The 12,930-nt window shown below is 36.2% G+C and overlaps 1 protein-coding gene and 1 long non-coding RNA gene across 5 annotated transcripts; both read left to right on the top strand.

The window, feature by feature from the left end:
• The first annotated feature begins 6,343 nt into the window (after positions 1-6,343).
• On the top strand, positions 6,344-8,336 carry LOC102597893 (uncharacterized). Of its 2 annotated transcripts, XR_366529.2 has the most exons (4): positions 6,344-6,501; positions 6,824-6,902; positions 7,291-7,411; positions 7,685-8,336. XR_366529.2 is itself a non-coding variant. In XM_006338110.2 (3 exons), exon 3 carries the CDS (start codon positions 7,865-7,867, stop codon positions 8,321-8,323), a length of 459 nt encoding a protein of 152 aa, XP_006338172.1. In that variant the 5' UTR covers positions 6,349-6,501; positions 6,824-6,902; positions 7,685-7,864; the 3' UTR covers positions 8,324-8,336. The 2 variants fall into 2 exon arrangements, 1 of the variants encoding a protein (XP_006338172.1); XM_006338110.2 differs by lacking the exon at positions 7,291-7,411 and having other exon boundaries at positions 6,349-6,501.
• Positions 8,337-8,577: 241 nt separating this feature from the next.
• Positions 8,578-12,241, top strand: LOC107058950 (uncharacterized). 3 transcript variants are annotated; one of them, XR_001472446.1, is made up of 4 exons: positions 8,578-9,006; positions 9,234-9,332; positions 11,340-11,480; positions 11,973-12,241. It is a non-coding gene; the product is annotated as an uncharacterized lncRNA (long non-coding RNA). The 3 variants fall into 3 exon arrangements; XR_001472442.1 differs by having other exon boundaries at positions 11,340-11,589; positions 11,973-12,220; XR_001472440.1 differs by having other exon boundaries at positions 11,340-12,220.
• The last annotated feature ends 689 nt before the right edge of the window (positions 12,242-12,930 follow it).

The raw sequence follows: 12,930 nt of genomic DNA, 5'->3' as shown, positions 1-12,930 counted from the left end.
ATCAAGCCAGTCATGCCTTTATACCCCTGGCAAGGTATATTGGGTCCTCTCGATGGTGCGTATAGATCGGACTCCACGTTTAGCTCACGTGGTTTTATGTCAGTTAATAGTATCTCCCACAGTCTGATTCTATTGTATTGACCAGGTTATCAGTTACAATTCAGTTTTCAATTTCATCATGTTATGAATTTTGTCATTTCATTCAGTATTAGTCATATTCAGTATGTTTTAGTATATTCATCATGTTCATCTTATATCATTGCTCAGTATACTTTGTTCAGTTATGTATATTATTCAATTTTATCCTATCCTACATGCTCAGTACCTTTCAAGTACTGACGCATACTCTGCACTATACATCTACATCTTCTTGTGATGTAGGTTCAGGTCCTCAGCATTCTGATCATGCATCGATCGGTTTCCGATCTCCAGTTCAGCAATATCAGTGGTGAGTCCTCATTCTTCGAGGACGATAGACATGTTTTCTTTTACTTTCAGTCTTTCAGTTTCAGTTTTGCTACAGTTAGCTGGGGGCATGTCCCAACAACTCTAGTCAGTTAGAGGCTTTTTCATACACAATATTAGATTCAACTTTAGCTTTTGAGTGATGATTTAGTATCACAATACTCTTAGAAGTTTTATTTATATATTCAGATCAATTTTGGGTATTCCCCACCATTAGTTATTTCATGATTTAGCTTCCACATTAGTTTATCTTTTCATAGATATGTTCATTTTGCTTATGATATGCCATCTCAGGGTAAGTTTAGGGTCACTTGTGATTCTAGGTCCCGTGTCCGCGTCCAGGGGGTAGCCTCGGGGTGTGACAACTTTGTATCAGAGCATTAGGTTTAAGAGTTCTAGGATGTCTGAAAGCCGCACTAAGTAGAGTCATTTTCATAGGTGTGAAGTGCACCACATCTAATAAGAGGGAGGCTATGAAGTGTTTTAGGAAAACTTCACTTTCTTTGCTACTTTTATCATGCGTAAGGTATGATCCAACTTCTTATTTTTAATTCGGTGTTATGCGTTTCAGATCACTGTTATGTTTCGAGTCTTTCCTTAGATGTTTATGCATTATTAGATCCAGGTGCTATTCTTACCTTTGCAACTCTCTTTATAGCAGTAATCTTAGGTGGCAGTCCAGAAACTCTTTCAGAACCCTTCTCAGTCTCTACTCCAGTTGGTGACCCAGTTATAATTTCCCTGTCACAGTCTCTTAGAAAGCCACCTCAATAGATCTTGTAGAGTTAGAAATGGTAGATTTTGATATCATTCTAGGCATGGATTGGTTACATTCCTGTTATGCCTCAGTCGATAGAAGAACTAGGATCTTTCGGTTCCAGTTTCCAACGAGCCAGTCTTAGAATGGAAGGGTAGTAGCTCAGTGCCTATAGGTCAAATTATCTCTTACCTTAGGCTAGAAACATGATCTCTAAAGGGTAGTGTACCACATGTTGAGGAAAAAGGGAAGGAATTAGCAAAAGATGTTCATAAGCTTGCTTGCTTAGGAGTTAGTCTTACAGACACATCAGATGGTGGTGTGATAATCCAGAATAGATCAGAATCTCTATTGGTAGAGGAGAATAAGGAAAAACAGATAGTGATCCTATACTACTTCAGTTGGAAGGTGTAGTTCATCAATAGAAAATAGAGGTTTTCTCCCAAGGGGGAGATGGTCACTTATGTGTTCCTAAGGTGGATGAGTAGGTGAAGCAGCCTTGATTGGGCCAGATTCAATTTATGAAGCTATGGGAAAAAGTTCAGCTCATCAGAAATTGACTTAAGACATAGGTCCTATGCAGATGTAAGGAGATGGAACTTAGAGTTTGAGATAGATGATTGGGATTTTCCTGAAAGTATCACCTATGAAATGGGTGATGAGATTTGACAAACTTGGAGGAGTCAATCCGTAGATGGAGCTACTTGGGAAGCAGAAGCAACCATGAAGCCAAGTATACTCATCTCTTTTCTTCCGATTCCATTTCATTTTGAGATATTAGTTCCTCTCTAGTCTTTCAGTTTACTCGTGCATAAATTCAGTCTTAGTACCTTATTCCTTCAATTGTTCTTGCATTTTTAGTAAATATGAATGTTTATGGAACTCAGCTTAGTCAGATATCAGTTTTTAGTACTTAGTGGTAGGGATTGAAGCTCCTCCCCTCCATACCCAACTAGTTTAGACTTCATTCGAGGATGAATGTTCCCAAGGGGGAGTTATTGTAACACCTCTGATCTCAAAACGAAAAAAAATCGTAGTTTTCAGGAAATCTAGTGCCAGTACTAATGGAACCACCCATGGACCGTAGGTGGGGTTCCGTTGTTAAGGACCAAGTCTTAATAGTCTCTGATCCCACCCACGGTCGACCAGTACGGTCCATGGTTGGACCTACAGACCGTAGGTGAGGGTCAGTAACCAGTTAGAGGGAAATTATTGTTGGGTCAACTTCAAATGGTCTTAACACTTATCACAAAAGAAATTAGGTGGCCCATGACCTACCAAATGATACAAAATTGAATCCTCTTTCCAATGCCACCGAGTTTGCTAAAATCCCATCTCTGAGTAAAACGTTATGCTCATTTTAGTGAAGCCCTGTTGGGCAGACTTGATCGACGACCCTTACCTAAGGTTGGTAGGTCAACTCACGAACTGTAGGTCCCTCTGTGGGTGGCCTTCGACAGAATTAAGTTAGGGTCGTTTTGGTCCTTTCTCCTATACGTTGGGCACCAAAACTATGTTGTTTAACCCTTAATCAACATCGTTTTACTCAGATTAAACCAATAACCTAGTCAAAACATAAACAAACCTTTATTCACTAAAAATTCATCAAACTTATAGCAAAAAGAGTTGAAACAGTGGACCAAGCCCTCTCCAAGAATGCAGCGAGTTTATTTCAGTTCCAGCCCCAAAATTGAAAGGTTTCTCCATGAATTTTGTCACCAGGTATGTAGGATTTCACTGGTGGATTCTTTTCATCCAGTAGGTCTCTAGAATTCAGTCAGATTCTTGAATCACTATATTGTGTTTAGACCTAGGGTTTCTAGAACTTCAGATTATTGTTGTGATTCAGTTGTTAGACTAATCCTAATCAGATTATCATGTTTTTGAGGAATTGTTGCTTAGCTTCTTGCATGAAACTCAGAACCATAGTTGTGTAGATTCGTTTAGTTCATGAATTACAATTTCTAGGTCAGTTTAGAACAAATATACATACTCCAGTTTAGAACGTCACATTATCAGTATATTTCAACATGAACCCTATTTTGAATTATAAATCATGAGAAGTTTTTTAAAGCCAACACTTGAGTCCTTAAACTGAGTTTTGAGAAAATAAAGATCAGTTTTGAGAAAAGTTTTCTAAAACATAATTACTATGTCAATCGAGTATGCCATAAATGTATGAGCAGTATGGTATCTAGATATACCATCAATGTTTATGCAGTATGACTTCTCGAATCATCAATGATCATATTATAATATGATTTTGAATTTTTTTGAGAAAGAGTTTTCAAGTATGAGTATTTGCATGTCAGTATTTTGAGCTATTTAGTATTTTAGTATTTCAGTCATAATGTTTCATTATCAGTACTTAATGTTACATTTTCAATTAGCATGTCAGAATATTGAGCTATACAGTTTATATTCAGTTATGTTGTATTGTACACATTCTAGTTGGAGTAGGCTTAATACCGAGTTGGACTAGGGTCAGTCACCCTCAGTCCCAGAACTACGTGCCCCCGTAGGTTAAGTCCCTTCTGTGGGCATCAATTTTAGTGATCACACCAGTCATGCCTTTATACCCTTGGCAAGGTATAATGGATCCTCTTGATGGGGTGTATACATCGAACTCCACGTTTAGCTCACGTGGTTTTATGTCGGTTAATAGTAGCTGATGAGTCCACAATTTGGACTCATTTAGGGCTTAATTTTAATAGATTTCGTGTCCTCGAATGCATATTTTATCTTAATAACTGATATAAATCCTTGAATTTCAGGTATTTGAACTTAGGGACAAAACATGGACACTATTGAGCAAAAAGGAACAAAGCAGTTGAAAGAACGAAGAAAAGAAGACCTGAGGATCGCCTAAACCATTGGGCGAGTCGTCAAATGGCCTTGGTCTCGCCTAATGTCCTGTGTGCCATGCCCTGAAGGAGAAAATCAAGTCGGCGATAGAAAGGAGCAGTCGACGAGTCACCGAACAGTTTCGCAATGTAGTGCTTTATCACCCAAAGTTACAGAACCTCAAGGATGCTGAAGGCAAAAGCAAAAAGTCGATACAAATGACCAAAGGGTGGATCGCTGAGTGGATCGGCGATCCCGACTAACTGTGCCGACTGAACCTTCGCAGCACACTTTTTGACAACTATAAATACTTGTTTAAAGTTTTAGCTTAGTATCAGAATTTGTAGGGAATCATATTATTATTCTGTTTTTGAAGTTGAGAACTGAGAACTGAGTTTGAGACCTTAGCTTTGGAGATTTTGAAAATCCCCATTTTTAAGAAATTGGAAGTGGGTATTGAAGATTCTTCATCTTAGACATTTGTAAAAATAATATTAATCGTACCCAGTTGATGGAAACACACTTCAGTATCGATTTCTATCTTTTTACTATGTCTAGCTAAAACCCCAACTCTTAGGGTGGATTATGTGAATATGGGTTGAATTTACTGCTGGGTATTGCTAATTGATAGTTCATTTGCTATTTAAAGGTGATTTCGTTCAGTGGTTGTGTTTGAATTGAATGGGGTGGTAGTTGCAAATACAATTTTAACTTCGTGTTTTTGGCTTGCTCGAGAGAGAGGTTTTTAAAACCAAAACTACTGAATCGATGGTGTGTGGTTATTGGGTTATTGTGGGTTCAGCTCGAGAGAGTGAATCCTAATTCTCTCCCACACATTTAGCTCGAGACAGTGAATGGACTAAGGTGAAGGTTGTGCTTTACTGCCGCTTATTGGTGTTCGAGAGAAACTGATTGATTCAGGGTAAATTGTTCGAGAGAAAATTTACCCCCACTATAGACTAGCTTAGTTACCAATTTTCAGCGATTTACTATTAATAGCAATTACCCGGTTGTTTACCTTAGCCCATAATCCTATCACATCCCAAGAATCCCGTCTCCATATTTTTATTTTAATTTTTAGTTGTTGTTTTAGTTTATAATTGATTACAAAACCCCCATTTTGATACTTGACACTTGTGTCACCCTTTAATTTATCATGTTTTCCTTCGTAAATGTTTATAGCTATAATTGACTTGAACACATTTATGCTTTTCTATTGATTCTCAATTACGAACCACTCCCTTGGGACTCGACCCCAATCACTTGTTGGGTTATATTACTACTCACAATCATTGGCACTTGAACTCGAAGTAGTGTCCTGATACGTGAAATCAGTAGCTCCACTACAACATTTTAGGCCTACGACCACACTAAATCTGGACAACACTTGTAAAGTGTTGCCTAAAATATTTTTGGGGACGCTTTTAAAGCGTAGCCCAAGTTTTTAACTTTTAGCTACGATAATATTGGCAACACTTGTAAAGTGTACTCTTTAATGGTATAAGCTACACTTTATAAGCGTTGTTACAGTATGATATAATTGGCAACAATTATTTACATATATGGCCATACTCTTAAAGTGTCCTATTTTTATAATTGTAAATATAACACATTACAAATGTGACCTTAAAGTTTTCACTAAAATATATATTCCCTCCAACATTTTTAACTCTCCCCCAACTTTTATTGGGCAAAAAAAATAATAAATAAAACATTAGAACAAAATACGCTCCAGCTGAAGAAGAACATACGCTCCAGCAGCTGACATACGCTCCAAGATAAATTTGAAGAACATACGCTTACAGTAAGACTTTCTTTTCCCTGAAATCAGAAAAATTTTCTGTCAATTTGATGAACACGATTTTCTCTCCAAGCTAAGTCTGAAGAACACGATTTCTGTCAAACTTTCTCACAGATTTCACGATTTCATGTTGAAGAGATGAAGAGTTACTCGCTGAAGAACACGAATTCACAATTTCTTCTTTTTTTTTTTTTTTTTTTTTTCTCCCCCCCCCCCCCCCCCCCCAAATTTTTATTGGATAAAAAATAATAATTAATAAAACATTAAAACATTACATCAGTTCCAGCTGAAGAAGAACGTAACATACGCTCCAGCTTCTAGTTCCAGCTGAAGAACATACGGTCCAGCTGAAGAACATATGCTCCAGCTGAATCTGAAGAACGTACGCTCCAGCTGAAGAACATACACTCCAAACTTTGTTAGTGTAAGATGTTCTTTTCCCCAAATAAGAAAAACTTTCTGTCATTTTGAAGAACATGATTTTCTCTCCAAGCTAAGTATGAAGAACACGATTTCTGTCAAACTTTCTCACAGATTTCACGATTTCATGTTGAAGAGATGAAGAGTTACTCGCTGAAGAACACGATTTCACAATTTCTTGTTGAAAGGATTTTGTTGGAATATGGTTTATTAGGTAAGAAATTCTATCTTTGAAAGTCTAAATTTTAGCTTTAGGGTTTTGATATTCTTGTGTTGTTGATACGATTTTTGTTGATTTTAGCTCGTAGTTGTATTACCTGAGCATTAATCACTATATAAGTATAAATGGGCTGATTAGTGTAAAGAGGTATACTTTCTAGATTGTGGAGTGATGGTTGCTACGCTTTATTTATCCATTGTCCTCTTGAACAGACCATTTTACCTCACAGCCAAAATCCTTTTTTTCCTGGCTTGTATCTTCTTCTTGCTACTAGCAATGTTGATCAAACTATTAAATTACTCTTTTTCTTTTGTAGTTAGGAAAGGCAAAGAGAAAACCAGGGCTTATTGGAATGTAAGCCTGTATCAAACTTCACTTACCGCTACCGAATTCAGGTAAAACTTGAGTAGAGAATGCTTTTCATGGAATGTGCATTTTTAATCTTTTAGTATGTTCTTGTATATATCATTATGGCTGTAGATTTTCTATTGGATTCATAAAGATAAATTAATTGAAAGGAAAAAGGAAAGTTAGATTGAAAACTAGACGCACTTGGCCAGCCTGATAAGACTGTTTATTTTTTGAGTGGAGTGAATATAAATAACAAGATCATTTGATTGGATTTGATATGATTTGACGTTTGGTGGTTTGCATTCTGTAGACTGTAAGATTAATCTACTTTTCATTGAAATTTGGATTACTTCATCTCATTTACCTGTTAGCTTCCAACTTCTTGTGTGCAACATTTGGCTTTTCCTGATAGTGTTTCAAACCTTCTCCTAGTCATTGCTCAATGGTAGATTTCTGCGGACAAGAGATTGATGACCAGTGATGAAAGAACTACATCAGACGCCGCGAGTGAATTGGGCATACTGAGACAAAGTCATACTGTATCTTATTTAAGGTAGATCAAAGTATTTTTCTTTGGAATGTTTGCCTTTTTGATAAACCAGTGCATGGATTACCTGCTTCAAATGCAGTAACTCACTTGATTTCTCTCTTTTGCTTTATCGAAATTAATGGCTCTCGCCATAGTCTATCAATCATTGTTAGAAACTGCTTAGTTGTCCTTTTCTTTTGTAACTTTTTTTAGTAATTAAGTGGACACAGAAATCTAGCAAATAATTTCTTCTGCCCAAAAGTCATATGTTATGTCTTAAAATTGTGTGTGAAACAGGAATGAGATTTGATCCAGATTGGTCGATAATGCTCATATTTCTACAAAAGATGTGCAGCTGAACGCCTCTTCTACAGATGACCTGAATCATCATCATTATCGAAGTGAACAGTCTTAATCAATAACGAACAAGAGATAATTGATGAATCATGTGATCAATTTGAACTCGATAGTGAAGAGATGGAGACTACTGATGGATTTCATGTAATAGGGAACTCAGAATGCATTACATTTGAGGATGTAAACCAGCAAAATTCGGGTGATCAAATAGCTGAACATTCAAATCAAATCAGAGGACAGGAGGATATTGAGCAAGAGACATCAAATTTTGAATTTATTTCCAATGTACCTGAAAGAGAGAATAATGACATTAGGAATTTGACGGAGAATGGTGCAGCTGTTGAAAGTGGTTCTCGAGGGCATGTACGAGAAGCCCATGAACCCTTTCATGATAATGATGCACCAAGAAGTGAGGCAAGTGATACTCATGAAGTATATGGTCATTCTCATGGCTTGATAAGAAGTACTTTTGAGGATTATGAGTGGCAAGTTTTATCATCTCAGGCAGAAGATCCCCAGAAGTTGTCACGGATCATGAGGAAAGAAACTTGCGACAACAAGAAGCGCCATATGAACTAGTTATCGAACATGGGCGAAAGTGAGAAAATGTCTTCTTCTGAACACGATGAAACGACAAACAATACTACAGAAAACATGAGCTAAAGTTGGCAGGAAGATTCTGCAAACCATTGGTATCCAGAAAGTTCAGAAAATGATACTGAAGCACAAATTTATGAGCAAGAACAACATGAGGACTGGCAGAGTAATGATTGGCTGGATATGCCTTCTAGTCAGAATGCTGGATCCATGAGAAGGGATGATTCATTTTATATGCAGAATGCTGGATCCATGAGAAGGGTTGATTCATTTTATATGCCTGATGATGATAATGTTTACAATATTGAACTTCGAGAACTTTTAAGCAGGAAAATGATTCTCATTACCACAGGATTATTCATTTTCTACCAAAATTTAATGCTTAAGCGATTTAACTGGTTCCTTAATGTTGTAGGAGGCGTGTCTCTAATCTGCTTCAAAGTGGCTTCTGTGAGAGTTTAGACCAGCTAATACAATCTTACGTTGAAAGGCAAGGACACACTTCTGAATGGTATATGGGTGGAACATTATCATCCCCTGATGATATGGAACACAAGCTGCTTCAAGAATATGACAATCAAGATGGACCTTAGATAAATAGTGAATCTAATTCCTTTGCCATGACTTCACTACATGTGGAACCTTCTCTGCAGTTGATAGGAACAGTAAGCTCACCTTTATATTCCTTGACAATTCTACTTGAATTTAATTAGAGAAGTTGATTTATGTAGCTTTCTTTGTCCCAATTTAAGTGTCTTACTTTATTTTTTAGTCTGTTTCAAAAAAGAGTGCCTCTTTTTATATTTAGTAAGTTTTCCAATTCCAACTCCATACATGGCAAGTTTAAGACCACAAGATTAAAAGGACTCCATACTTGTTTGACCTACTGCAGGATTGAGAAGTCACACATGAGTTGAGGAATGACATGGTTCGGCTTCAGCAGAGGATGTTCAATAAGTGCATGGAAATGCAAGTTGAGCTCCAACGCACGGTTCGCCAAAATGATTCTGCAGCCTTAAATCGATATGCTAGTTCAACTGGTTATATTTCACATCTAAAAATAGGTTCTTGTATCAGCATTATATATTCCATACATAAAGCATATATCTTGGACTGGAAAAATCGATACACGTTTAACTGGATGAATTTTTTGTAAATTTGCCGTCTTGATTAACTCAAAAGTTGAAAATATTCTTACAATAGTCTCTAGCTTTTTCCCCGTGATTAAAGAAAAAGAGTATTGAATTGGAAAAAGAGTCATCTTCTATGATTGATACCTTAAATTGTGATTGTTCTTTTTTGCACGAGTGTTGGTAGTTCTTATTTCTCAATTTTGAGCTCTAACTTTTTTTAAAAGCACATAATATTTGATAAATAAAAAAATGTTGAATTCTCTATAGGTATAATTATTTTTGCTCTCTATTTTTATCAGACTTTAGAACATTCATAAACTAATCTGAATTTTGCATCTTAACTCATTTTCTATATCATTTTTTGGCATGACTTAACGATCGGCGCAATAAAGAAGGGTCTACTTTCCTTTAAACTCTCTCTAGAAGTAAAAGTGTGAGGCTTCTATTTGTGTGTAAACTTGTGTATAACGACATTATCTAATCACATACTTTTTTTACTTGCTCTTAGAGCTATTCCAATGGTTTCTTTGAGAGTAACAAAGGTGATCGTATTAGTCATAGTAACATCTCTATGATAAGAATTCCTTTAGAAATTGTCTGAATTGCAGCCTCAAAGTGATCCACTGATATATATATATGTACGTTTTTGTATGCTAAGGTAGAAATCAGGGTGGTCATCATCTGTTTGTCCAGCAATTAACGTGTTGGCAGTTCTATTTTTCTTATGGCTCTCCAAGATTTAATCTGTTGCGTTTTTCACTTCGTCATAAAGTTGCAATTGGGAAATACTACGCGGTGGTTCCTGATTTTCTAAGTCGTGATCATCGTTATCATTATAATGAGGAAAATATTGAGTAGCCTATGTCAATCTAGATATAATTATGTGTTCCAGAGTTTTTGCAGTTGATCTTATGTCTATTTAAATACCCATTGATTTGCATCTAAGAATCAAAGGGGACCATTCCAACAATCACCCGTTGTCATATTCTTTCATATCTGGGAACGTTATCTTGATTCACTTGTTGTTGTTGGAGCTTTAAATATAACAGTATATCACAATTTGAGCTGCAATAAGTTTTTGAACTTTTTAAACTATAATGTCAGTTGTCCCTTAACATGTATCCTTCTACTTCTTTACTGAGCCATATAAAGGATACATCTATTGTAACTCTGCCTGTCGATGAGTTGATTGGAAAATTAGATGCGCTTGTTGGTGTGTTTCACGGCAAGGTTTTGTTCTTTAGAGAATTCAATGATGAATATTCTTCTTTTTCTTCTCCTTTAGCTGATAAATGTTTGTAGTTGAAATTAGTTGGGATTAATTTTGAAGTGGTAATTAATTTCTAGATGCTGATAAACTCGAATATTCAGGCTAGCAGGCTTTTAAAAGGATCCTTATTGTAGTCATTTATAGTTTCTCCAATATGTAATGCCTATATTACCTATCAAGGCATTTTCAATATGAACAACTAAACTGGAGTACAATATACGTATTGAACATACTTTTGCATCTGCTATGCTTTTCTTGTATTATGGCATCTTCCTCCATATCAATTGTTCTACATATATGACATCTGATTACCTCAATGATATTAGCATATGAGCTTAAGCTTTATGTTTGTTTTTCCATAGGTTACTTTTTTTTTTATTTCTACTGAGAATAAATCAATTTTTAAATTAATTTGTTGGGCCCGTGCTGTCCATCTAGTATATATATATATGAACATCCTTTTCCATTCATTTCTCAAGCATCGATGATTCTCTTTTTAGCAGCGTTAGAGACTCCTCTTCCTTCCATTTTTCTTTTTTTTCTGGATGTTTTAATTGGTAAGCTCAAGGGAATTATTGATTTGAAATTGATGCAGGTGTGGACACATGTGCACATGTTTAAAATATGCAGAAAAGTTTGTCCAGCGGGACGGAAAATGTCCAATGTGGCAGGCACCAGTAATTGAGGTGATCCGAACTTTTTCTATACAGTAATGTTGGTGCAGGACATAACTTGGGTATGTACACATGCTCAAATCTGAGCTAGCTTTTTCTGTACATAGCTGGTATAAAACTAAACAAAACGTGTGAAGCAGAGTGCATCCGTTGCTGCTTTAGTTTGTCTGGGTAAATGTGGTCTCTCGTCTAAGAGACCGTGTACAACATATAGTGTTGAGATGTTTTTGTATCTGTATGGACATTTTGGTCTTGTTACAAACATTGAAGAAGTACTATTGACTTAGTGCAATCTGGAATATCTTCTCCGTATTAATTACGTCAACTTGTATTATTATATCTAAACTCTTCTCTGTTTTAATTATGTCAACCTGTATTAGTATATCTAAACTGTAATCTGCAATCTGGAACTCAATAAATCTGCAATCTGCAAACTGGAACTGTAATCTGCAATCTGGAACTCAAAAGATCTGCAATCTGCAATTTGGAATTTGGAACTTCTTGCCTCTTCTATAACTGCTGCAATCTGATTTGTGTACATTCTAAATGTGTAGGGAAATGGAGGTGATCACATTTGAAGGGTCGCCACAAATCAATTTGATCTCGCTGAAGTGGATGATGAAGAGTTTTTGAACTATTGTAAAAGTTTGAATACATTATGTTTGATTTTGTGAAATATATTCATTGCTAGAATATATTGAACTATTGTAAGAGTACTTTTTGCACTATTGTGTACACATATTTAGAATATTGCTTTATAAGTATGTGTATGTACACAAGACATACTATCTTTTGAAGTTTATTGCAAATCTATATATTTGAATTAAAGCAAAGGCCACGCTTGAAAGTGTAGTTGTATGAGATAGAAATGTTGCTATATGAGGTACTAAAAAGCGTGGCCTTTGTGCTTTTTAGGCTACGCTTTTAAGCGTAGTTGATAAGGCAACACTTGAAAAGTGTCGCCTAAACTCTAAGGTTACGCCTCTTTCGGCCACCCCTGGAAAAGCGTTGCTTAAAGTAAAAAAGTGTGGCCTTTTATCAAAGGCCACACTTTTTCATAGTTTAGGCCACACTTTTCTAGGGTGGTAGTAGACATAAAATGTTGTAGTGCTCCCACAGTGAGATTCTATTGCATTGACCAGGTTATCAGTTACAATTCAATATTTAGTTTCAACATGTTATGAATTTGGTCATTGCATTCAGTATTAGTTCATACTCAGTATACTTTGTTTAGTTATGTATATTGTTCAGCTTTATCCTATCCTGCATGTTCAGTACCTTTCAAGTACTGATGCATACTCTATGCTACATCTTCTTGTGATGTATGTTCAGGTCCTCAGTATTCGGATCACGCATCGATCAGTTCTCGATCTCCAGTTCAGTAGTATTAGTGGTGAGTCCTCATTCTTCGGGGACGATAGACATGTTTTCTTTTACTTCCAGTCTTTCAGTTTCAGTTTTGCTAGAGTTAGCTGGGGGAATGTCCCAACAACTCTAGTCAGTTAAAGGCTT

Source organism: Solanum tuberosum, unplaced genomic scaffold (assembly GCF_000226075.1).
Source record: "Solanum tuberosum cultivar DM 1-3 516 R44 unplaced genomic scaffold, SolTub_3.0 scf00003, whole genome shotgun sequence".
In the NCBI taxonomy this organism is placed as follows: Eukaryota; Viridiplantae; Streptophyta; class Magnoliopsida; order Solanales; family Solanaceae; genus Solanum; species Solanum tuberosum.
This window is presented reverse-complemented; position numbering and strand designations above follow the sequence as displayed.

Excerpts from the sequence above, each read along its gene's own strand:
- LOC102597893 (XM_006338110.2), top strand. The coding sequence starts at position 7,865 with ATGGAGACTACTGATGGATTTCATGTAATAGGGAACTCAGAATGCATT.